The sequence below is a fragment of the Engystomops pustulosus genome, chromosome 9, assembly GCF_040894005.1.
Source record: "Engystomops pustulosus chromosome 9, aEngPut4.maternal, whole genome shotgun sequence".
NCBI classification, from domain to species: Eukaryota; Metazoa; Chordata; class Amphibia; order Anura; family Leptodactylidae; genus Engystomops; species Engystomops pustulosus.
The window spans coordinates 60,325,956-60,353,513 of NC_092419.1; the positions used below are offsets into that span (position 1 = coordinate 60,325,956).

Below are 27,558 nucleotides of genomic sequence, written 5' to 3' on the forward strand. Positions count from 1 at the left end.
AGACCCTCCAGGGACTTGGGGGTCACGGAAGAAGTCAAGACAGGTACCAACCAGATCGGTGAGAATCTGTCCCATGACTGCTTGAGAGGAACCACTAGAATGTGATGCAGGGAGACCAGAGCGGCATCCACAAAGTTCCCTGCAGAACCAGAATCCAAGAAAGCTGAGACTTGCATAGGAGATAGGAGTGTGGGTACCGACACTGAGGAGCACAGGAACTGTGAAGCTTTATTCATACCTAGGGACGCTTATCCCAAGAACCCCAAGAACCCCTTGGTGCTGGTGTTTCCTGGATGTTGAGGGAAGACAGGACAAGCCCCAATGAAGTGCTTAAGACTGGCACAATACAAGCAGAGATTTTCCTGACAATGTCTGGTGCGTTACTCGATGGATTCAGACTCTGTCCACTTGTACAGGCTCCTCTACAGTGCGGCTGGAGGCTGGAGCGGCCTTTGTAAAGCAGGAGCCAATCGAGGTAGACGTCAAAGCCGAGCTTGCGGATGCTCATGTTGCAACTGAAACCGCATGTCAATCCGAGTGGCCAGGGTGATGAGACCACTTAGAGTAGTCGGCAGATCACGGGCAGCCAAAGCGTCTTTGACTTGAGGTGACAGTCCCTTTTTAAATGTTGCAGATAGGGCCGCATCATTCCAGGAGAGCTCGGAAGTGAAAGTGCGGAACTGGACAGCATACTCGCCCACAGATGAGTCCCCTTGGCGCAGGTTCAGCAGCGCTGTTTCAGCTGAGGAGGCTCGTGCAGGTTACTCAAACATGTAACGGAATTCCGCGAGGAACGCAGCATAAGTAGCCGTGACTGGATCGCTTCTGTCCCAAAGAGGGACACTTTGGCAAGTTCAGTGACAAACTGGGAAGGCATCAAATCATTGTGCAAAGAGCACTGGTTAATAAAGCCCCTGCACAGCCTTGGGTCCCCATTATACTTGTCAAGCATGGAGAGTCTGAACCTTGGTTCTGTGGCCGATAGACAAGCCGGAGTAGCAGGTGTCACTGGAGTAGTGCTGGAGTCTGACTCTGCGTGCCAAACAGCTGTTGCAGCATGGCTGTGACTTGTCCCAGCTGTTCTCCTTTGTGAAGCAATCTGCTGGGACTGCTGGACCACAACGGTGGGAAGATCAGCCAGTTTCGGAGGCGGTACCTTGGCGGGGTCCATAGCCGGAACTTACTGTCAGGGCTCGGGGTCAGTGAACCCCCTTGACCACTGCGGTAGATGACACTAGCCGACACCTTGGACCGGAATCTAAGTGGCACCTGGTCTTCACCAGAGCCCACGGCAAAGCAGAATGGTCTTGCTGCGACGTGGTGGCACCAGGTAATTCCACAGGTGCGACTAGCCCTGATTGGCAGCCAAAGTCAGGGTAGAGGTCGGGGTCAGGTCCAGGGTCACAACAGGAGATCAACTCAGAAGTGGGAACAGCAATGGAGGAAGGAACAGGGAACGCAATGGAAGCTTTTTCTAAGGCAGTGAGCTCAAAGATCCGGCAGAGAATGCTGGCAGCGGCCGGCTTTAAATAGGAAACCCGGAAGTGCCAGCGCCAATCAGAGCTATGCTGGCCCAATAAATCTACGAGAGCTGGCGTGCGCATCCCCGCTCCCTCCCCGGGTCGGGAGCAGGAGTGTGGAGAGGTAAGTGAGGGCCGGGACGGGCAGCGTCACGGAGAGGAGCGCGTGTGTGCCTGCGATCTAAGACATAGATCGCAGGGACATCCATGACAACCAATGCTACTCTATCTCCCTCTACCTTTCTGTGAGAGTATTGAGAATTTTGAGCAGCCTTGGGAATAGGAGAATTTCCACACAGGAGAGTAAGAATTTTCATGGGCACACTCGAGGATATGAGATTCTAGGCAGTAAATGTTTAACTGTTTACTGTTATACATGAGCTAATGAGGTATGGCTCAATGTCGAGGCCAGTTATGGCAATGAAAATTGTCAAGGCCCACAAAGGTCTGTGGGCTCTAAAGAACATTGAAAAATAGTCATGAGAGTGTGTTTGCTGCCCACAGGGATTTTTAATTCAGAGGGTAGTGGGCTGCAGAGCAGAGAACTAGAGAATAGATAAAGAGTGAGTTCTTGGAATGCACCTGCTGAAAGATGTGAGAAAAGCAGAAATGTGATGAGTAGAGTGATTTAATTGCATTGTGGGCAGTCAAGGCAGAGGAGCATTCAGTACTGGCACAGGGACATAGGAGAAGGAATCATTGTTTAGTTCTCGCCTCAAGAGATTCCCCGGGTAGATGATGTAAATTATTGTTGGCATTGAAACCTGCTACCTGTTAAAAAATTTTGTTTGGTGTAAAGGTGCATGTGTATGGTGGGTTTTATGAGATTTGAGCAAATGTCTGACCAGGGGTGTAGCAGATGTTCTGGGAGATCAAGTGGCCACTGTATAGTGTTTACATACACCTAAACGTTGATGCTCTCCCACTCATGGATATGCTGTACTGTTTGATGTGTCTTGTCTGAGTTGTATTGAGATTATTGTGTTTGTCTTGTAATCTCATAAAATTTTTGTTATTTCAGAATGTAAGAGATTTACAGTTCTGTATAAGGCTGTCTAATGGTATTTTTAGAAGGCACTTTATTCATTAGCTTGTAACAGATTCTTTAGTATTGCATTTTGGACATTAGTTCCCATCTTTCTTATCCTGCTTTGCTAGGAATTTATAAATCTAAAGCTGTGTGAGTAGGAGAATACAGTTTTCTTGGAGGTAAGATGCGAGAGGGAGCTGATAGATCGATTTCAGTTACATTATTACAAAGTTACATAGTTTATATGGTTGAAAAAAGACAAATGTTCATCCAGTTAAACCTAGGTAGAGAAGGGTTTGGGTGAGGAAGGGATTTAGGGAAAACAATTATATATAACATAACTGTCAATGTGATTTAGGTGTAAAAAAGCATCTAGACCCTTCTTAAAGCTCTCCGCTGTCCCTACAGTCACCACCGCCTGAGGCAGGCTATTCCACAGATAACCTTAGATTTATCCACATTGAACCTCATTTGCCAAGTGGATGATCAAACACAGTTTTTGTCATAAGTCACCCTGCAGCCTATAAACATCCGCCATAGACTGTATTACCCTACACAGCTTGGTGTCATCTGCAAAAATAGACACAGTGCTATTAATTCCTACCTTTAATATATTAAATATTAATTCCTACATTAATATATTAAATAGTAGTGGGCCAAGCACAAAACCCTGAGGTATACCACGTATTTTGAGTAGGAATTATTGAATACAACTCTCTGGATACGATCCTTCAGCCAGTTTTCAATCCAAATGCAAAGGATTCCTGCAAAATCACTAGACTCTATTTTACCCATCAGGCGTCTATGGGGGACAGTGTCAAATGCCTTTGCAAAATCCAAGAACACAATATCCACAGCAGCTCCTCCATCCAGGGATCTGCTCACCTCTTCATAGAAGCAGATTAGTCTGACAACTTCTTTAGTAACCCTTCCAATATTTTCCCCCAATTGTAGTTAAGCTTACAGGCCTGTAATTGCCTCGTGATGTTCTAGAACCTTTTTTTAAATATTGGCACCACATTCGCCTTGCGCCAGTCCTGTGACACCCCGCCAGTTATGAGGGAAACTGAAGATTTTAGCAAGGCGCACAGTAATAACAAAACTGAGTTAAGAACTCTGGGTTGTAACCAATCAGGTCCAGTAGCCTTGTACTTATTATTTTATTGAGCTTAAATTGGATCATGTCTACAATCAGCCAGTCTAGTATATGACAGGAGGCATCACCCACACTGGCTCCACCTACGCCAGATGTTCTTTCTACTATTGTATAAATGGGAATAAATAACCCATTTCATATCTCCGCCATCTCTTGTTCTCCAGTCACCAATGGTCACCAACCTGCCCTGATCGATTTTTTTTTGCATTTATACATATTAATGAATTTATGCCTATATACCGTATATACCCGAGGCCCCTAATTTTACCACCAAAAACTGGGAAAACCTATTGACTCGAGTATAAGCCGAGGGTGGGAAATGCACTGGTCACAGCCCCCCCCCAGTATATAGCCAGCTTGCCCCCAGTAGTATACAGCCAGCCCAGCCTGCCCCCAGTAGTATACAGCTTGACCACTGTAGTATACAGCTTGCCCCCAGTAGTATACAGCTTGCCCCCAGTAGTATACAGTCTGCCCCCAGTAGTATACAGTTTGCCCCAGTAGTATACTGCCCCCAGTAGTATACAGCCCGCCCCCAGTAGTATACAGCTTGCCCCCAGTAGTATACAGCCTGCCCCAGTATTATACAGCCTGACCACTGTAGTATACAGCTTGCCCCCAGTAGTATACTGCCCACAGTAGTATACAGCCTGGCCCCAGTAGTATACAGCTTGCCCCCAGTAGTATACAGCTTGCCCCCAGTAGTATACAGCTTGCCCCCAGTAGTATACAGCTTGCCCCCAGTAGTATACAGCTTGCCCCCAGTAGTATACAGCCTGCCCCTAGTAGTATAAAGCGAGCCCAGCATTAAAAAAAATAAAGAAACTTATATACTCACCCTCCGGTGGCCCCGATGCGTAGTGCTGCTCCCCCGATGTCCGCGCGGCTCGTCTTCAGGCTTCCGCGCCCGTCTTGTTTCTTCTGCAGGGTGCCACCATTGCTCTCTCCCGGCAGGCGCTTTGTATGACGCGTCGCTGCTGACGTCCTGCTAGGCGCCGCCTGGGAGAAAAACAATGGCGGTGCCCTGCAGCGCTACATTTTTTAAGTAATTTTTACTTTCGTATTGACTCTTGTATAAGCCGAGGGGACGTTTTTCAGCACATTTTTTGTGCTGAAAAACTCGGCTTATACACGAGTATATACGGTACTTAAAAAATATCTTTTTGATTTGTTTTGCTATAGCAGATATTTGGCCACCCGTCTTTAAATTTGGAATTTGGTTGATTTTATTTCCTACTTACAGAACTAAATAAGCTTCTTGTAATTATTGAATGCTTCAGGTGGTCTGTCAGATTTATATTCAGATTTTTGAATGTCCTCTTTTTATAATTTATTGCCCTTTTAACTGTAGCTGTAAGCCACACGGGGTGTTATCTTGCCCATCTACACTTGTTGCCTGTTGGAATAAATTTAAAAGTATAATGACCCTGTATGGATATGAATGCCCCCTATTTAACAATAGTATCATCATGTGACAGTATGTGATCCCAGTCTATATCCTGTACTGCAGCCCAAAATTTAAGGAAATTAGCCTTCTTAGAATTCAATGTTTTTGATTTTCTCACATATTTTTGTATTTTAGTTTAAGAGGAAATTAATTATGTTATGATCGCTTCCCAAGGGTTTCCAGTGACATTTTGGACAATTTCCACATTGTAAGATATAGTGCTCACAGATTATGCAGCGCTGCACAGAGAGCGCTTGCCAAATCTAATCAATCTACCAGTATGTTTTGGATTGTGAGTTCTAATGGGATCTTCTACAATCTGTACCATAAAATTATCCTGCAGAAAGTTGATAAAATGTCTCCCTTTCACAGATGAAGAAGAACCTTGACCTGGTAGAATCTTCTCCCCCAGCACACCATTTAGGTACAAGTTATCTGCGGAAAACAGCTTGTACCCCATTGAAAAGTCAGTCCAGTGCTCTAGGAACCCAAATCCCTCTGCTCTACACCAGGATCTAAGCCATGCATTTAACTCCCTGAGCTGCCGCTGTCTGCTCTGTGGAGCGCATGGCACAGGTAGAATTCCAGAGAATACTACCTTGGAGATCTTTCCCTTAAGCTTTGAAGCTAATTCTTTAAAATTATTTTTGCAGGCTCCTCCACCTACCATTTATTCTGTCATTGTTTCCAACATGAACCACAACAGCTGGGTCATTCCCAGCACTTCTCAGTAATTTATCCACCCTTTCTACCACATGCCCAACCCTTGCATTTAGAAAATCCTCATTTGTTGTAATGTGCAAGTGTTAACTACAAAGCACCTTGCTAATATCCATATAGCTATATATTTTGTAATTGATAAAATGTATAGTTATTAGGTAGAATATACTCAACCGCAAAATGATAAGGTCCAATTAAGCTTATTGCAGAATAAGTGATGGTATTTGAACAGCTCAAGCAGGACGTTTTGTCCGCACCTGCGTTAGCTTAGCTTACCAAAACTGTAATAAGCCTTTCTCACTTTTCTGCCATCAGAATAAAGGACATGCACATGGGTTTCTTACACAAACCCATGGTACTAAGCAGAAGCATTTGGATCCAGTCATCAGAGGGTCTTCCTCCTGCATCAGGGTAGTAGCAGACATTGTCATTAACATTTGTCAGCAGCATGCATCACAAATTATGAGGTAACATTAGTCTCCTAATGTCACCATCAGGGCCAGATTGAGGGTCTCTGCGGTTTGGAACACCTCATTTAGGATGGGGCCCCACAGCTCGGTAGCCAACGCGGAGCCCCCTTTCCACAACAATATATGTGAAAAAAAATATTTTTCAAATATCAACACAAGCTCTAAAAAATACTACTGGCATAATATTATCAAATAATGATACCATATACTGTTACCAATTAAATCTACCATAAGATTAATATTCCAAACAATATAGCTACAATTTCTAAATGATCCCTCCAAACTGCAGCACACAGCATTACCACAACATAGAAATTTGCAACATCCTGATAATGAGCACAAGACTCTATACACAGACCAGTATCACCAATAATTTACCAAATATAAACTCCATTTACTGCGGATCTATACTGCCATATTGTAATTATATAAACGCCACCCTGCAAAAGACAATATGACTAATGAAACCTCTGTACAAGTCACAAATAATAACATTACATCAAGACCATCAACATTACATATTCAGTAATGACTAATACTGCAATACTAAATAATAATGTATACATACAGACCAGTATTTATAACCATATACTAGTAGATACCAGTCATGCACAGAGGCTGCAATGTGATCCTTTGACTTAACAGATGACCTCACAGATGTTGTCTCTTTCCTTCTGTCTGATCTTCCAGGAGACTTCTTCCAGTCATGACGCATCTCTGCAGGTTTATTAAACAGACATGGCTGGCATCAACCTATATACTCCTCACTCCTGACTCTCATACACATCTGACCACATTGTGCCCTTACATATATATCCCTCAAACCTCAACTGACCAGACTGCCCCCCCATACATCATATATAACCCTCACACCACAACTGAACACAATGTGCCCTCAAATATATCATTTATATCCGTCACAGCACAACTGACGCCACATTGCCTCCACATATATCATATATACCCTCACAACACAACTGACCACATCCTTGGCCTCCTCCTCCCCCACATGTATTATATATACCACTCACATCACAACTGACCACTCTGTGGCCCCACATATAGCATAAATACCCCTCACACAACAATTGATTACACTGTGCCCCCCACATATATCACATACACCCCTCACCCCACAACTGACTACAGTGTGGCCCCACATATATCATATAAACCCCTCACAGCACAACTGACCACACTGTGCCCTCCAATGTGCATTGCAACACTCTAACATTACTGCGGTGTGAGAGCACACTGTTTTTGGGTTTTCACATCCCAATAATACCAGCCAGCAGCTGCCCTTGTACTTGACCAACTAAAGATAGTCTGGTACTGGATTTTTCCAGGCAGGAGGTTAGAATAAGCCATTTAACTGACTTACACTAAGCTTCAGCAGCGTCTATTAGACAACAGCATTACTAAGGTGAAATTAACTGGTCATTTAAAAATCAAATGCACAATTATTTGTAGATTTTGTCTTCCATTGAGTCTACTGAGCCCAGAATAGCTCAAGCCATACATTAACCGGTTCGCGACCGCCCGCCGTGTATTCACGGCGGCGGTCGCGTCGCGCTGCATGGAGAGGGCTCACGGGCTGAGCCCTCTCCATAGCCGGTAAGTCTTTGCTGCATATTGCAGCAAAGGCTTACCGGTAACATCCGCGATCGGTGCTAGCACCGATCGCGGGTGTTTTTACAGCGTGGGCTGCCGGCAAAGCTGCCGGCAGCCTCAAACAGATAGCGGCGCATGGGCGCCGCCATCTTACCTGGGATCGCCGCTCCCCGTGACGTCATCGGGGGGCGGCGATCCGTCTCCATGGTAGCCTCGGGTCTTCCGAAGACCCGAGGCTATTTCGTTTTAACCCCTTCATTACAATGTGCTGATAGCACATTGTAATGAATGAGGAAGAAAATCCCCATATACTGCCATACTGTAGTATGGCAGTATATGATAGGATCGATCAGACAACCTAGGGTTAAAGTACCTTAGGGAGTCTGAAAAATAGTATAAATAAAAAAAAAAAAAGTTTAAAAAAAAAAATTATAATAAAAAAACCTAAAATTTCAAATCACCCCCCTTTCCCTAGAACTGACATAAATATAAATAAACAGTAAAAATCATAAACACATCAGGTATCGACGCGTCCGAAAATGCCCGATCAATCAAAATATGATAACGGTTTTTCAATGTGTTTAACCCCGTAACGGAAAATAGCGCCCAAAGTCGAAAATGGCACTTTTTTGCCATTATGAAAAAGCTAAAAAAATCTATAAAAAGTGATCAAAAGGTCGTACAGTCCTAAAAATGATATCAACGAAAATATTATCAAATTTTGCAAAAAATGACACCACGCACAGCTCCGTACACCAAAGTATAAAAAAGTTATTAGCGCCAGAAGTTGGCAAAATCAAAAAAATTATTTTTGTACAGGAGGTTTTAATTTTTGTAAATGTATGAAAACATTATAAAACCTATACAAATTTGGTATCCCCTTAATTGTACCGACCCAAAGAATAAAGTAGACATGTCATTTGGGGTGCTCAGTGAAAGACGAAATATCCAAGCCCACAAGAAAATGGCGCAAATGCGGTTTTTCACCATTTTCATTGCATTTGGAATTTTTTTCCCGCTTCCGAGTACATGGCATGGAATATTTAATACCATCATTATGAAGTGCAATTTGTTACGCAGAAAACAAGCCGTCACACAGCTCTTTACGTGTAAAAATAAAAAAGTTATAGATTTTTGAAGGTGGGGAGTGAAAAATGGACATGAAAAAACAGGAAAGGGCCCGGTCCTTAACCGGTTAAAGAAAAAATAACGTCAACTAGCTTTTCTAACCCTACAACACTAAACCTAGCTATGCTAACCTGGCTAAACATAGCCAAATAACCATAACCATGCTAATCCTATACCTACTAAATTTTAGGAACTTAACCATGGTAGCCCTGCTGACCATGCTAATCCCACTAACCATAGCTACCATAGCTAACCTTTCTAACCCTTCTAACCCAGCTAACACTATGCCACTAACTTTAGCCCTGCTGAACACAGTCCGCTAACCCTAGACTTACTAAACATAAAGGTTCCAAGTAGTACAAGGAAGGCTGCACAGTGGTGAAGCACATTCATGGTTATAATTATATCTATTAAATGCTTCATTTTTGGGGGCGTGTCTTGGACGGCAATGTAAGTGGAAACATCTCGCTCAAGTCTCCTGCAGCAGATCCTTCACTAATCCGCCTGCCTGAACTTCGGCACCATTAACCGCAAGCCATAGCATCTTGGGAGGCTTCAGATCCTCAGGTACATGAGCGGAGCATGGGCAAATGCAAAATGTTGCAGGACAAGGAGGGAAAGACTGATGACCCCCTGCATGAGCAGAACTTACCATTGGGAGCAAAAAGATTTGCTGGTTTCTATGCAGGCGTTTAGAAAAGGCAAGCTGAAGAGTGACCACGTTTTGAACAGTGCAGATTTACCAGTTACCAAATGATGCGGTTCACTGGCTTGATATCAACAAGGGTAAACTCTGCAAACAACAAGGACGGACGACGGTTCATGGATGGTATACGTACAGTGAGCTGTAGGGGCTTGAAGAACATACTTTTATTTCTGTGTTAGTTATTTTTTGATTAGTAGAGTTAAGGCCAAGAGGTATAAGGGACCTTTAACTTCCTTGTTGGGGAACATGTATCATTTTTTGTATGTGTTAAAATGTATCGGGGTGGGGAGGGTTGTGGGTGGTTTTTCCCCGGTCTGGTACTCCACAGGGGTGTAACTACAGTGGTAGCAGCCATAGCAGCCGCTATGGGGTCCGCATTGTTAGGGGGCCCCGTCATCTGAACTGACACTTAAGAATGAAGGTGTATGGTGTGTATATATGCTGTACGTCTGTATATGGCACTGTATGTGCGTGTATATGTGATGTGTAGGAATATGTGTGTGTGTATAAATGTGTGTAACAGTGTATAAATATGTGTGTGTATTAGTGAAGAACTGTATGTTTATGTATAAAGGTATATAAACATGTGTGTATATATGAGTGCGCTATGTATATGGGAAAGGGGTCCCATTCAGAAGTTTGCTATGGGGCCCTACCTAGTTACACCCCTGTCGTTGGGTGTTTGACCACTCTAGATACCACAAGTGCTATTTAAAATCACAGAGGGAAATATTTTTGATGTTTTTTTAACACACATGGAACAAAGTCACTCAAATCTACATACAAATGAAAAAATAGTCAAAAATATTCTAAAAATAAGTAAATATCTATAAAAGAAGCTAAATAAAGGAGGGAGGAAACTTAAAGGGAACCTGTTACCAGATTTGCCCCAGTAAACTACCAGCACCCTCAGGTAGGGGAAGTATGTGTGTATTTGGCTTGTTTACATTGAATACATATATATGTGTGTATGGCTTGTGTATATGTGAGTATGTGTGTATATGATGTATATATACAACTGTATGTTAACGTGTATAAATATACTGTATAGTGTGCATAAATGTGTGCACATGAGTGTATTAAATGTATGTATGTATCTGTGTAAAAGTATATAAATGAAGGCAAGAAAGGAAAAATGTGGGGTCGTATAGATAGACGTGCTACGTCCAGATTAAAGTAATGAGGGTTTTTTGGTATTATGACAACGCGTTTCAACACCGTGAGGGCCTCTTCATCAGGTCAGAAACTATGATGGTGGATTACATAGCATAAGACAAAAACAAAACATAACATAACATAATTAGTATAATTAGTAGTTATTAAACATAACGTGATAAAAAGCGTTAGGGAGCATAAAATATAGTCAAAAACAATGGCTAAAATATATGTAATGGGAAAATCTATAGATATATACAGGCAGTCCCCGGGTTACATACAAGATAGGGTCTGTAGGTTTGTTCTTAAGTTGAATTTGTATGTAAGTCGGAACTGTATATTTTATCATTGTAATCCCAGACAGAACTTTTTTGGTCTCTGTGACAATTGGATTTTAATAATGTTGGGTTGTCATAAGAATCAGGATTAACACTAAAACTTCATTACAGACACATTTGATAACTGGTAAAGCTGTTTATTGTAGCCTAGGACTAAAGTACAATGAATTACCAATATCCAGAGGTCCGTTTGTAACTAGGGGTCGTATGTAAGTCGAGTGTTCTTAAGTAGGGGACCGCCTGTAATGAGAAAATCAAATCGATAATAAATAAATAGTTAAATAGTTAAAAGCAGATCTGTGGGATCTGAGAGACACAAAAATCAATGAATAAATAAAATCAATGTATAAACAGAATACATTAAATATAATACAATGCAATGTATAAGTGAAATAAATAATGAAATGCAAAGTATATAAATGAATTGAATAATAAAATGCAATACAGTACGCATAGTGTATATGCATGTGTATGAGATCAAGGGTGATGGGTGTATGGTAGTTAATAGCATACGTGTGATGGAGGTAAATAAATAGATAAATAAATAATGTAATGAATGTTGCATAGTTTGTAATTAATTGAATAATTTCTGGATTATAGTGGGGAAAGTAAAATACCTGCAGGGGGATCCTGCCAGGTGAGTGGCAGAACTGTGCCGACTGGTGTCCAAACCTGGAAGGAGGATAACAAGAGCAGGTTTAGGTGGGGATTAAGGGGATGAGGGATGAAAGGGTCCGGGGGGATGTCTGGAAACGGGAGAAACTCACCATGGTGTCCAAATGCCGCAGAGGAACGTCTGCCTGCTGGCACTGGCGCGGGATGAACAGGGCGTGCTAGGGAGACGCACGTTTTTTATTGACAGCCTAATCGGCTTGAAGATGGTTTGCAGGAGGCAGTGCGAAGTATATAAATGTGTGTGTATAAGTGTATAACTGTGCGTAACTAAGTATACAAATGTACGTGTATATATGAGTGTATAAATGAGTGTGATTGTATAAACGTGTGTGTGTACTAGAGATGGGAGAATCGATTCTAATGATTCTAACTTCGGTTAAAATTTCAGAAAAAATTTGATTCGCCACAAAGCCGAAGTTTATGCTGATTTGCGGGAACGAAGTTGGTTTTTTTCCCCTCATGTTTCTGCTAAATGGGCGCGAGAACAACGTGTTACATGGGGCAGAGAACTCTGGGAAGGAGAAAGGAACACCCCCGATGACATCTGCAGACCTGTAAGCCAATCAGCGACCGGCAGGCTTATGTGATGTCACACAGCCCTATAAAACCCAACCGTTTTCTATCTCAGCACTTCACACTTCATGTTGTAGCGTCCAGCTGCTGCTATTGTACTATGTGATTCTTACTGCAATCCTGCGGTGTTCTTTAGGGGGTTCTATATACCCCAAATAGCAGTTCTATTTAGTGACAAAATCGAATAGGAAGAAATCTGTTTGACTTTCATGCATCTGCAGTAGCCATTGGTGGACCAATCCCTGGTTGTTCTTTAAGGGGGATCTGTATACCCCAAATAGCAGTTCTATTTAGTGACAAAATCGAATAGGAAGAAATCTGTTTGACATTCATGCATCTGCAGTAGTGAGCTGTCAGTTGTGGGTTATCTGTATAACGCACATTGCAATACCTTTTGGGGGCTCTAGTTTACAGCCAGATTCACGTGTCAAATCCACATCGTTTATACAGTGATTTGCACTGAAATTACACTGTCAGTTGTGGGGTATCTGTATAACGCACATTGCAATACCTTTTGGGGGCTCTAGTTTACAGCCAGATTTACGTGTCAAATCCACGTAGTTTATAAAACACTATGTCAGACAGAAAGGTGGCAGGTGGAGCAGGCAGAGGTGGCAGCACAGTAAGGGGATGTCGCAGCAGGGGTGACTCTGTGAGGCCAGAACTGACGTTGTCATCTAGTGGCAGTGTGTTGATCAACAACCCAAAGGTTGTTGAATAGTTGACTAGGTCATCCAATTCCTCAAATATAACATCTGACAACCCCAGCCAAAAAGTTCGTAGGTTCCTCTGATACAACAATTAGTTGTCATGGCCCAGGAGCAGGTCAGCGGCTCCCACCTGTCCTCAACCAGGCTCTGCCCTGTTCCTTTCCCGCAGCCAGAGAGCTACTAGGTGGTCTGGGCTCAGCGCCACTATTCAGCGAGGACGAAGTGCATGAGGACAGTCAGCGGCTGCTTTGCAGTGAAGAGGTGGGGCAGACTTCCGCTGCTTCCTGCAGTAGGCAGGCTGTGCATACTGACACCGGTGAGGAGAGTAGCAGTGACCGGGAAACGCAAATTGACGATGATGTAGCCGATCGCACTTGTAGCAGTGGATTCATCATCGTCGGGCGAAGAGAGTGTCAGCTTGTGGAGCAGGCAGCAAGTCGCTACTGTGGCTGTGAGTCAGCAGGGTGGCAGCAGTGCGAGGACTGGAGCCAAATGTCTGCGGGGTACAAATCCCGATTCGCAGGCCCAAATAAGCAGTGGCACAGGGGCTCAGCGAGGCAGCGGTGGTAGTAGTCGTTCAGTGCAGAGTGTTGCACTCAGCGGTGTGGCATTTTTTTGTAAAGACACCAGAGGAGCCGAGCGTATACCCATATACCCATATGTCGTATCTGCGGGCAGAAAGTGAAGCGTGGCCAGGGAGCTAACCTTGGTACCACGGCCCTGCGCCAACACATGCAGCGTCACCATCCAATGGCCTGGGAGAAACGAGTGTCAGATGCGGTCCATCCTGCAGGCGCAGCAACAGCAGCAGCACCTAGTGGCACACATGCTGTTTCATCAAGTCAAGGCTCCAGCACCTCTGCCGAAGGGAGCTGTTTGTCTTTGACGTCATCTCCCAGTCCAGATGCTCCTGCACCTCGCTACGCATGGCGCCAGCAGTCGTTAAGCGAGGCAATTACAAAAAGACAACTCTATGCGTCCAGCCATCCTAAGGTGCAGAAGCTGACCGTGCTCTTGTCGAAGTTGTTGGTACTGCATTCTCTCCCTTTCCAAGTCGTGCACCCTTCAGAGAACTGATGGCTTGTGCCGAACCAAGGTGGAGAGTTCCAAGCCACAATTATTTTTCCAAAAAGGCTGTGCCAGCCCTTCACCAATATGTACAACAGAAGGTGGGCCAGTCCTTGAGCTTATCAGTTTCTTCCAAGGTGCACGGCAGCGCGGACGTGTGGAGCTGTAATTATGGTCAGGGCCAATATATGTCCATTACGGCCCACTGGGTGAATGTGCTTTCCGCCCACAGTTGCCCGCTGTCTATGTGCACAATTGTCCATCCTCTGTCAGGTCTGACTGGGGGATTCCTGGCAGTCATTGCTCATGTACTACTACCACAGCTGCTGTGGGGAGCTGGGGGGGTAGGAGCAGTAGCAGTTCCATCAACAGTCGCTTAAGTCTGGTTTCCTTAATGAACAATTTCCTTCACCCGCCTAGTGAGGTGGGTAGCCGCCACCAGCAGCAGAAGCAGGACATGAAGCAGACCCTGCACCAGCAGGTGGTGGCCTACTTGGACAGCACTTTACCACCTGATCCCATGGACTACTGGGCAGCCAAACTTGATGCGTGGCCGCAACTTGCAGAGTTTGCAGTAGAGAAGCTGTCCTGCCTGGCCAGTAGTGTGGCATCAGAGCGGGTGTTCAGTGTGGAGAACCCGCTTGTCCACCCGTAATGTGGGGAGACTTACCTTTGTCAAGATGAATCAGGCTTGGATCGGCCAGGATTTCAACTCACCAATGCATCAGATTAGATCAGCCATGACGCCTCCTCCAAACGTTGAGAAATGATTCGGGGTTCTAACTACCTGCCTCAGCTACTATTCTGATGCTGCCACCCGCCTGATGCCACACATCTGCTGCTAGTTGCACCATCTTCCTCCTACCATCTTTACCAGGGACTGGAATTGTCCGCCACCTCCACACTATAGCATTGTGCCACTCTGTGGGCTCCTGCTGTTGCTGCTTCTGATGCGCTTTCACACTATATGATTGTGCCACTCTGCGGGCTCCTGCTGCTGCTTCTGATGCCACCTTCAAACTATATCATTCTGCCACTCTGCGGGTTCCTGCTGCTTCTGATTCCACCAACACACTATATCATTGTGCCACTCTGCGGGCTCCTGCTGCCACCAACACTATGTTATTGTACCACTCTGTGGGCTCCTCCTGCTGCTGCTGCTACTGATGCCACCTTCACACTATATCATTGTGCCACTCTGCGGGCTCCTGCTGCTGCTGCTTTTGATACCACCAACACACTATATCATTGTGCCACTCTGCCGCTCTTGCTGCTTCTGATGCCACCTTCACACTATATCATTGTGCCACTCTCCGGGCTCCTGCTGCTTCTGATGCCACCAACACACTATATCATTGTGCCACTCTGCTGCTCTTGCTGCTTCTGATGCCACTTTCACACTATATCATTGTGCCACTCTGCGGGCTCCTGCTGCTTCTGATGCCACCAACACACTATATCATTGTGCCACTCTGTGGGCTCCTCCTGCTGCTGCTGCTTCTGATGCCATCTTTGCACTATATCATTGTGCCACTCTGCGGCTCCTGCTGCTGCTACTGATGTCACCAATGCACTATATCATTGTCCCACTCTGCAGGCTCCTGCTGCTTCTGATACCACCTTCACACTAAATCATTGTGCCACTCTGCAGGCCCCTGCTGCTTCTGACACCACATTCACACTATATCATTGTGCCACTCTGCAGGCTCCTGCTGCTTCTGATGCCACCTTCACACTATATCATTGTGCCACTCTGCAGGCACCTGCTGCTTCTGATGCCACCTTCACACTATATCATTGTGCCACTTTGTGGCCTCCTTTTGCTGCTACTACTGATGCCACCTCCAGACTATATAATTGTGCCACTCTGTGGCTTTCCCTGTTACTGCCACCATGTTGCTGCCACCTGTGGGATCCTGCTGCTGATGCCACCTCCACACTAAATCATTGTGCCACTCTGTGGCTATCCCTGTTGCTGCTACCATGTTGCTGCCACCTGCGGGCTCATGCTGCTGCTTCTGCTGCCGCCACCTCCACACTCTTATCATTGTACCACTTTGTGGCCTACCATGTTTCCGCCACCTCCATAATTTGTCATTGTGCCACTCTGCAGCCTACTCATGCTGCTGCCAACTGACCGCTGTCTCCCTGGAACACCCTGTGATTTCCATAATGCTGTTTTCACCCTCCATCACTCTATGACGTTGCCACTATGTTTGGTTTTCCCCTTCATTTCATCTGCAGCCGCAGTACACAGCCACACATGGAGCTACAGCCGCGGTACACAGCCATACATGGAGCTACAGCCGCAGTGCACAGCCATACATTGAGCTACAGCCGCAGTACACAGCCATACATGGAGCTACAGCCGCAGTACACAGCCAAAGAGGGAGCTACAGCCGCAGTACACGGCCACACATAGAGCTACAGTCGCAGTACACAGCCACACATGAAGCTACAGTCGCAGTATACAGCCACACATGGAGCTACAGCCGCAGTACACAGCCACACATGGAGCTAGAGCCGCAGTACACAGCCATACATGGAGCTACAGCCGCAGTACACAGCCAAAGAGGGAGCTACAGCCGCAGTACACAGCCACACATGGAGCTACAGCCGCAGTACACAGCCACACATGGAGCTACAGTCGCAGTACACAGCCACACATGAAGCTACAGTTGCAGTATACAGCCACACATGGAGCTACAGCCACAGTACACAGCCACACATGGAGCTACAGCCACAGTACACAGCCACACATGGAGCTACAGCCGCAGTACACAGCCATACATGGAGCTACAGCCGCCAGTACACAGCCATACATGGAGCTACAGTCGCAGTACACAGCCATACTGGGAGCTACAGCCGCAGTACACAGCCGTACATGGAGCTACAGGCACAGTACACTGTAATATAATAAGAAGTTTTCCCAGCGATGATTGGACACAGTTAGGGTGCATTCACAATGCCATTGTAGGGACGCATATTTGGCTGCAACCTTGGCTGAATGCTACAGTTATGTATGGACCTGGATTCTAGCTCTGTATCTAATGTTTGATAGAACGTGTTTTACACTTCAATTAGGAGTAGTCTTCTCTGGTGTGCCCAAGGTACACTAGTCCGACACTGGATGCCGATATACAGTAAATGCCAATACATTGTTTTGGGGGCAACACAATTGAAGGGTGGAAGCACATTGATTGCCACAATAATAAGCAATAGGGAGCAGTATAAGCATACAAAATGGCCATCCCCATCTACCAACGAGGTGAAACACTCAGAGAGAATCATCCTAGAGATGAGTATACTCACTCTGCAAGTACAATAAGTAGAGTAATAGGATTGAGCTATCCAGGTCCTGTTTAGCAGAATTTCTCCCTGCAGTGAGATGGGTTTCCATTAGTCAGACCAACACGGGAGTATGAGTTTGTATTGCAGAAAAAACTGCAAAACATACATGGAGCTACAGCCGCAGTACACAGCCATACAGGGAGCTACAGCCGCAGTACACAGCTACACATGCAGCTACAGCCGCAGTACACAGCCACACATGGAGCTACCAAGCCGATCCTTGGTATGGAAAAAGGTTGGTTCCAGAATCAGATATGAATGTTTGCAATGTAAAAAATGTGTCTGGGGGGGTTTGCACTTCCTTACCCCTGGCTATATTATGTCTCATCCCAGCGGCAACATTTTAAAGGATGGGGAAATAGAGATGGAATTGGGATTACTGGTAGACTGCTGTGTCAATAGTTTGGATACCTGACCCATTGCAGCCTCTGGAAGCGAGGTTTACTAAGCACCATACAGTTACGCTACCTATTTTGTATATGATGGCTTACATCTGGGCGTCTTTTAAAGATCTAACGTGGCTGGGCCCCATAACAGAACACAGCCCCTTATGGCGCAACTCTAAATTGCCAGAACTATTTCAGTTAGAGGGCTTCTCTCCATGGGAACATTTGAACAACTTAACAGCAAGTTTGATTTAGGGGGCAGGTTCTTTTACCAATATATGACCAGTGGAATGACCTGTTGGATTTTGTACCTGTTGGATTTGGTACCCAGCGAGAGCCAAAGGTTCAGCTTAATATTCCTTCGGTATAGAGTGTTTAAGACCCCTGAGATGTTATTCAGATATAATATCACAATGTCCTCGATGTCATCAGGTCAATGCCAACTTGCTACACAAGCTGTGGGCATGCAATGAGCTTGGTGACTACAGGAAGGAAGCAATGCGCTTATTATCTCAAGTGTTTCAGTTAAACTTAAGTATTGATGCCTGAAAGAGTGTTCTGGGGATAGTGCTCAATATGGAAGTGAGTAGCCCAACTATTGTTTGGATCCAGAGAGCTTTATATCAGGCATGCTAAGAGATACTGGGGCAGATTTACTTATCCGGTCCATTCGCGATCCAGCGGCGCGTTCTCTGCGGCGTCCACCAGGTGGCGCTGCTGCGCTGAAGTTCCCCGAGGCCCGCAGAAATGCACTCAAATTCACCGGCCTATACCTGGTGAAGGTAAGCGCGAGTCTCGCGACACTTTTTTTTTTTTTTTAATGCGGTGGTTTTTCCGAATCCGTCGGGTTTTCATTCGGCCACGCCCCCCGATTTCCGTTGCATGCATTTCCGCCCCGTGGCAATTTAGGGGAAATCGGCGCAAATCAGAAATATTTGCGTAACAAGTCGGGAAAACGCGAATCGGGCCCTTAGTAAACCCCCAATATCTCACTATCTCCCAACTAATAGGGAATACAGAAATCACATGAATAGCATTATCACAATAGAATATGGGGTTTATCTGAAGAGGAAAACTACTAAAAAATTGTTCTGCATCAGTATAGCTACAGCATTCTCTAGGTATGTTTTGTTCATAATGCATGAAATCAAATAGTAGATTTCCTTTAATAACATCAAATTATAAACATATGTATGTAAATCATTTTGGTTAAAAAAATAAAAACTTTGAAAAAAATGTGTATATATATATATATATATATATATATATATATATATATATATATATACTGTAAGGGATTAGGTCCAGAATAGTTGGCTCCCGGGGTAGACGTGCAAAATTCTCCAGTACACGAGTAAGTGTACTGTGCGAATTGGGTACAACTAACCATAGCCAGTTTTATTCAGCATTAAAAACAAAAGAAACAAAACAGCAAAAATAAAAAGTAAGCCTCTCCGGCACTAACTACACATTGAGGTTCCCTACCTCACTAGGTGCTGGCCTACTGCCAGGCACCCGTAAAATTCACAGTATCAGCTCACTGCCACAGCTCCACAGGCCTTTGACGTAGCCTGTCTCTTCCCCAGGATGGAGCCATTGTGGGAAGGCTGCACCAGGTACTTGTGCAGGATTTCCAGCTGGATGCAAATTGAACTTAATCAGACAGACCCAACACTTCCAGGTCTGCCATCTGCTCAGCTTTTCCTTAGGCACAATACACCTTTCATGCCCAAAATCTGCTTTACATACATTTTTAAAATATAAATTATATATATATTTTATTTTGCTATACCAAATATTTTATTTTACCATACCAAATTAATTAGAATTAATTTATTTTTCTTGATTAATTTATTTAATCAAGTCTAATTAATTAATGTAAGTTTATTTTAAAAATTTCCCTTTCGTGGGAATGCCCCTTTAACCCCTTAACGCCGAAGCCACTTTTCACCTTCCTGACACGGCCCATTTTTTCAGATCTGCCCTGTGTCACTATAAGTGGTTATAACTTTGGAACGCTTTAACATATCCAAGTGATTTTGAAATTGTTTTCTCGTGACACATTAGTTAAAAAATTTTGGTGGTATGTTTTGCATTTGTTTATGAGAAAATCAGATATTTGGTGAAAATTTGGAAAAATCCTCAATTTTTGAAATTCAAAATGTTCTACTTTTTCCACACATGAGTCATAAAAGCAATAAACGTAATAACTAACATTCACCTACTTTATGCCTGCAGGTTTTTTTAGACATCTGTCAACGTACGTAAAACAATTTTTGTGAAGTTTGTCAACCCTTTAATTGTTTTACAGGGGTTAATACAAAATCTGATGCAATTGCAAAATGAAATTTTTTTTGGCTAAACAAATGTGTTTTTCATAAAATGTACAAATTCTCAGTGGATAAAATACCAAAACGCTCCACAAAGTTTGATACCCAATCCCTCCCGCGTATAACAATACCCCATATGTGGTGGTGACTGCTGTATGGGCACATACCAGGGCATCGAAGGGAAGCTGCACCATTCAGAGCAGATTATGCATTGTCACTTTTTATTGGCTATACAATCTTTATTTTATATAAGGGCTTATTTTTTGCGACATGAGATGCAGTTTACAAATACTTAATTTTAGTGGGTCTGTAGCTTTTTGATGAGATTTTATTAACTCTTTAATGTATGGAGAAAAAGAAAATTGTCAATTTTGGGTTTCTTTTTATTGTATCTTTTTGGGGTTGTACACCGTACACTAAAAATACTATATTATCTTTATTTTATAGATCACTACGATTACGGTGATACCTTATTTATATAGTTTTTTAGATATTTTTACAATTTTACTGGAAAAAAACGAATATAAAGAAAATCTCATTTTTGTGTATCTTTTCTGGTTGACAGAGCTGAATTAGGGATTATTTTTTACGAGTTGTCCTTTTCAGTGATACCTTTTTTTTTACTTTATTAGATGTGTATAGGGAATGTTTGTGTTTAGGGGACTAACTTTATTTAATTAATTCTTTTTATTAAAATGTGTGTTTAATTATTGTTTTCAACTTTTTTTCTTTACTTTTACAGGTTGGCTAGAACAAGAGATCCTCTGATCGCTTGTTCAAGCTATTCTTCACCTAATACATAGTATTACACTGTATTATGTGACACACTGCGCGCATGCTCAGTGTGTCACAGCCTGGTCCTGCCAGAAGGCAGGACCTGGCTCCTCGGATGAGGATCGTGCAGCCCCGGGCACTGGCAGTCCTGGCGCTGCGATCGGAGCCACGGACCCCTTGGGAGGCGTTGCGTGTTAGGGGTTAACACCTGCGATCGGAGAAATCTCAGAGCGCGGATGTTAGAAGCGGGTGTCAGCTATCATATACTGCCGACACCCGCAGCTTCTGCCGCCGTACTATTACTGCATATTGCGGGAACGCACCTCCCGCCATACAGTAATAGTACGTCAAATGTCGGAAAGGGGTTAAATATAGTTGACTAATAGACCACATTTCACACAATGAACCAAATGAAATTACATTTAACCGAACCTACTTTACTGTTATAATAAATCATTATTTATTTATTTATTTTTCGTTTTAACTTTTTATTGAGAAAAGTATAGTTACAAGTTATACAGTGAGTAGAGCACGATGCACGCAGGCATCTACTCTGCTGAGTCAGTAGATACAATACAAACTTAACCATCTTAACAGAAAGTCATAAATTAAGACTTATAGCGACATGCCTACTTCTTAATACTATCTCTTTATATTACGAAAGATAGCGATAGAGGGGGATTTGGAGAAGGGGGGGTTGAAACAAACAGTGACAATTGGGAACGGTTGAAGAAGGGGTAGGAGAAGGGATAAACGGATATCGGCTAGACTTCCATTTTAAAACAAAGCTGTTATAGCTTATACATATAAATCATTATTAAACTCAATTGATGTTTTCTTTTTCAGGTATTTCAGGCGAGTATGGACTCTGATACACCTGTGTGGGTCACATTCAACACATCAATTATTGCTCGTTTTATAAAATTGCATCCTGTAAAATGGAAAGGAGGAATTGCTCTGCGCATGGAAATTATTGGTTGCAATATATAACTTTTGCGTTGTCATGTTACATTGCATTTTTTCCTTTTTTATGCTTTGGTGTATTTGTGGTATAGATTTAAAAAAAATTTTACTATGCTTCGACATCACAGAGGATTGTGTCATTTAAACATTCACACAGAATTATATCCTGATACCCTGCTGTGTAAATTATATTAAATTCTTTTGTTGGTGCGACAAATTTTTTTTGCAATTTCCACTTTTAGACTAAGGTGGGTCCCATACCCTGAAAGTTATCACAATACATTACAATACATTCTGGCCCAAATTTATTAAAAACAGACAGATTCAGGATTTCTGGAGCAAGTTGTGCATGAATCTGGTGCCTTCTGCACTGCTCCGACCACTTTTTTTTTTTAACATAGGGCATGCAACACATTTCTTTCAGAGTTTGCATAATACATGTGGCGCACGGTCCAACTGAGCACCTAAATACCTCTGCAACTAAAAGAACATGCAAAGTCCACCAGAAAACTGGAGCATGTCCCTTAGTAAATGTACCCCTTTGTCTAGAGCTACACTGCTAATTTCTAGTACCTTTAAAAGTGTTGTATATCCACATATGCTGACGCCGGCTGCTGAACTAGGTTCATAGACTGTAAGCTTTTGCGAGCAGAGCCCTCATTCCGATTATTTCATATGACTGTTATTACTCTATAATGTCTTATTTTATTTGTATATGTTCCCCTGGATCTGTAAGGTGCTTTGGTATTAAATAAATATTATTATTATTATTAGGTACCGTATATACTCGTGTATAAGCCGAGTTTTTCAGCACAAAAAATGTGCTGAAAAACGTCCCCTCGCGGTCTCAAGGGGCGGGTGTTCTTAAATAAGGATATTTAGGAACACCGGCCCCTTGAGTACAACTGAGGGACCGGGAGAAATGGGGGTTACAAAAAAAGAGCACAATAAACAAGCACAGTAATCCAACAAATGACAATGAGAATTTGATTATCAACCGATCGTTCAAAAGTTCGGACCAAGACACTTTTGCACTACTGAAAAGAGGGCTTTCTTTCACACCAACCCCACTCACAGATAAATTCCTCTGGATCAAGGATATAAATCTTTTCGCAAGAAAACTTGCTTTACACAAACTACATAAAAGCGAACTCCTCGAACAGAGATCAGAGGGATCAAAAATACAATAACATTCAATACTCTGATAGAACTGGAATACGAAAATGAAGTAGGACCAGTACCAGTGAAAGCACCCGTAACTGATTTAAAACCTAGGACAAGGCTAACACCTCCTTTTAAACAGTACCCAAACATTGAAACTTTCGTCTCTCTGAGGAACTCACTGTAAAACCCTCCGACAAAGGAGGCAACGTAGTCGTCATGGACACCGACGACTACGTTAGGATGGTAATGGATTTACTGAGGGACCAAGATGCATATGAACGCCTGTTAGAGGACCCTACAAGTAAATATCTTCAAGAACTGGAGGGCATTCTAAAAGAAGCAATGGAGAATAATTTAATCAGTGACTAGGAGTTCAAATTCATGCTGAAGAAGAAACCTACCATCTCCACATTCTACGCACTCCCCAAGCTGCACAAGGCAGAAAGACCAATACCGACCATTAGTGTCGGGCTGCAACAATCTCACCCAAGCCTGTAGCACCTATCTAGATCTAATTCTCCAGCCATTTGTCCAAATGTTACCCTCATATCTACAGGACCCCAAGGACGTTATTGGAAAACTCTTCGAACTTGAGGTCACTCCCAGTACCATGCTAGCTAGCCTGGACGTCGAGTCCCTATACAGCAATATTAGACACGAACTGGGCAAAGAAGCGGTACAATACTTCCTGAACACTAAGGGTATACAATTTGGTGAACATAATCGCTTCATCTTGAAACTGCTATCCTTCATTCTAACTAGGAACTAATTCCTATTCGACGGTGCCTTCTACCACCAGGTGAGAGGGACGGCTATGGGGACGCAATGTGCGCCCTCATACGCCAACCTCTTCCTTGGATGGTGGGAGGACACCGTCGTCTTTGCAGAAGAAATGTCAACATATACTCGTCAAATCTTATACTGGGGCAGATTTATAGATGATGTCCTCATCCTTTGGGATGGGGACAAGTCATCATTTGAAAACATTGTGGACATACTAAATAACAACACACTAGGGATGAGGTTTACCAGCGAGATTCAGGAAAAATCTATCAACTTTTTAGACCTCACTATTTCCATTAATACTAACTTGCAAGTGGAAACACAAATTTTCCGTAAACCGACCTCCACAAACAGCCTTCTTGATTGGCGTAGCTGGCACCCGCAAAACCTCAAAAAAGGTATCCCCGTAGGCCAATACCTGCAAGCACGCAGGAACTGTACAAGTGATATAACCTTCAACAGCGAATGTGCCTTACTATTTAATAGATTTAAGAACAGGGGCTACCCCAAAAAACATCTTTACAAAGCATACTTTAGAGCCAGGAGAACAGATAGGGACACCCTACGCACGTTCCACACAGCCGAAATGTAAACAAGACCAGATTTGCTGTACAGGGACGTATGATGCGTACGCTGGACAGATTTCTAATATAATCAAGAAATATTGGCACATACTGTTGGCAGACCAAGACCTGAAAGAAAAATTAACTACATAATGCTGGCAATAACGTACCGGAGAGGAAAAAATCTGAGAGACCATCTGGTAAGTAGCCACTTTACCAGAGAACCCACAAAAGACACCTGGTTACGCTCAAATCTGACAGGTTCGCACCCTTGTGGCAATTGTACGTTTTGTAAATTTATGCCCCGTATGGGATCCTTTACAAATCCTAGAGACGGAGAAGAATTTACCATCAGACAATACATAAACGGTAAGAGTGAAGGAGTAGTATACGCGGCCCAATGTACATGCCCCCTTCTCTATGTTGGCAAAACTACTCAAGAACTGCACAGACGCATATCTCAGCTCCATAACCACCAGCAAAGACACCCCAAACTCTGAGTACTAGCTTATTTACTGCACATAAGTCTCCTTAACCCCTTAAAGGAAACCTACCATTTAGAATGGTAGGGGTAAGCTGTAAGTACCGAGCACCAGCTCAGGGTGAGCTGGTGCCGGTACTTACTTTCGTTAGTGTTATAAACCGCGGTTTCGCGGTTTTAACACTTTTTAAACTTTAGAGCAGGAAAGGCTTCAGCGCTGCGCGCGCAACATCTCCGCTATTTCCTATGTAGGCGCGCGCACGATCGTGCGCACGCAGCGCCGAAGCCTGTTCTGGTCTAGAGTTTAAAAAGTGTTAAAACCGCGATACCGCGGTTTATGACACTAACGAAAGTAAGTACCGGCACCAGCTCACCCTGAGCTGGTGCTCGGTACTTACAGCTTACCAATGCCATTCTAAATGGTAGGTTTGGTGCGTTCCCGCAATATGCAGTAATAGTACGTCAAACTTCTGGCCCCGGCTCCTGAATGGCTATATATTATAGCCGACACCCTCCTCTAACACCCGCGATCGGAGATTTCTTCGATCACGGGTGTTAACCCCTAACACGCCGTGTTCACGCTGACCGCGGCGTGCTAGGGGCATTTAACTGGATTCGGACCCCCCCGCGGCGCTTACCGGGGGGGTCCCGCTGCTCCGATCGCAGCCCCGGGAATGCCGGTGCCCGGGGCTGCGCGATTCTTCTTCCGGGAGCCGGGTCCGTGACACACTGAGCATGCGCAGCAATAAGTCAGAAACATTATTGGACCCGTACGGTGAACGCCGTAAAAACAAAACCCGAAAAACTCGCCAAAAATATAAATTTTCATAAAATACCTTCACAAAAATGTTCTAAAAAGTGATCAAAAAAAGTTATGTGCCCCAAAATGGTACCAATTGAAAGAACAACTCAACACGTAAAAAATAAGCCCTAAACTAGCTTTGTCAACCAAAAAATATTAAGGTTAAGTTTCCGAAAAGATGGCGATGCAGAAACAAATGAGATTTCCTCTATATTAGTTTTTCTCCAGCAAAATTGTAAAAATAAATGAAAAACTATATAAATGAGGTATCACCGTAATCGTAGTGATCTATAGAATGAAAATATCATAGTATTTTTAGTGTATGGTGTACGACCCCCAAAATATACAAAAAAAAGAAACCCCAAATTGACAATTTTCTTTTCCTCCATACATTAAAGAGTTAATAAAATCTCATCGAAAAGCTACAGACCCACTTAACTGAAGTATTTGTAAAGTGCATCTCATGTCGCAAAAAATAAGCCCTTATATGTCCAAATTGCCAAAAAAATAAAGATTGTATAGCCAATAAAAAGTGACAATGCATAATCTGCTCTGAATGGCGCAGCTCCCCCCTCGATGCCCTGGCGTGTGCCCATACAGCAGGTTATCACCACATATGGGGTATAGTTATATGCGGGAGGGATTGGGTATCAAATTTTGTGGAGCGTTTTGGTATTTTATCCACTGAGAATTTGTACATTTTATGAAAAACACACTCATTTAGCCAAAGAAAATGTAATTTCGAAATTGCATCCGATTTTGTTTTAACCCCTGTAAACCAATTAAACGGTTAACAAACTTCATAAAAGTTGTTTTACGTACGTTGAGGGGTATAGTTTCTATAATGGGGTAATTTATGGGGTTTTACTTTTATTTAGGCCTCTCAAAGTGACTTGAAACCTGAGCAGGTCCCTCAATAGCAGGATTTTGCTTTTTTTATGAAAATGTGAAAAATCGCACCTAACGTTCAAAGCCCCATAATATCCTACAAAAATAAGAGTATGCATAAAAAACCACAGAGGTATAAAGTAGACATTCGGTGAATGTTAGTTATTATGTTTTTTGGTGTTATGACTCATGTGTGGAAAAAGTAGAAAATTTTGAATTTCGAAAATTGCTAATTTTTCCAAATTTTCACCAAATATCTGATTTTCTCATAAATAAATGCAAAACATACCACCAAAATTTTTTAACTAACATGAAGTACACTGTGTCACGAGAAAACAATTTCAAAATCACTTGGATATGTTAAAGCGTTCCAAAGTTATAACCATTTATAGTGTCAGAGGGCAGATTTGAAAAAATGGGCCGTGTCAGGAAGGTGAAAAGTGGCTTCGGCGTTAAGGGGTTAAGGACGCAGCCATTTTACAGCTTAAGGCTCAGTCCCATTTTTTGGATTCTGACCTGCGTCTCTTTATATGGTTATAACTTTTGAACACTTTTACTTATCAAAGCGATTCTGAGATTGTTTTTTCCCCACATGTTGTACTTCATTTTAGTGGTAAATTTTGGCTGATAAGTTTTGCGTTTATTTACAAAAAAAAAGAAAAAAAAGATGAATTTTTAGAAAAATTTGCCATTTTTGAAATTCAAAATCACTGCGTTTTGAGGCAGATCGATTTACCACCTAAATAACTTGCCGAATAACATTTCC

General features: G+C 43.2%; 1 protein-coding gene across 2 annotated transcripts in view; it reads left to right on the forward strand.

The window, feature by feature from the left end:
• Positions 1-22,884, forward strand: part of LOC140077099 (coagulation factor VIII-like) — an 810,463-nt gene extending 787,579 nt beyond the window's left edge. For both annotated transcript variants that reach the window (XM_072123989.1, XM_072123990.1), the window contains one exon: positions 21,995-22,884. In XM_072123989.1, the coding sequence (XP_071980090.1) occupies positions 21,995-22,138 (144 nt within the window). In that variant the 3' untranslated portion in view covers positions 22,139-22,884. The remainder of the gene's footprint in view (positions 1-21,994) is intronic.
• The last annotated feature ends 4,674 nt before the right edge of the window (positions 22,885-27,558 follow it).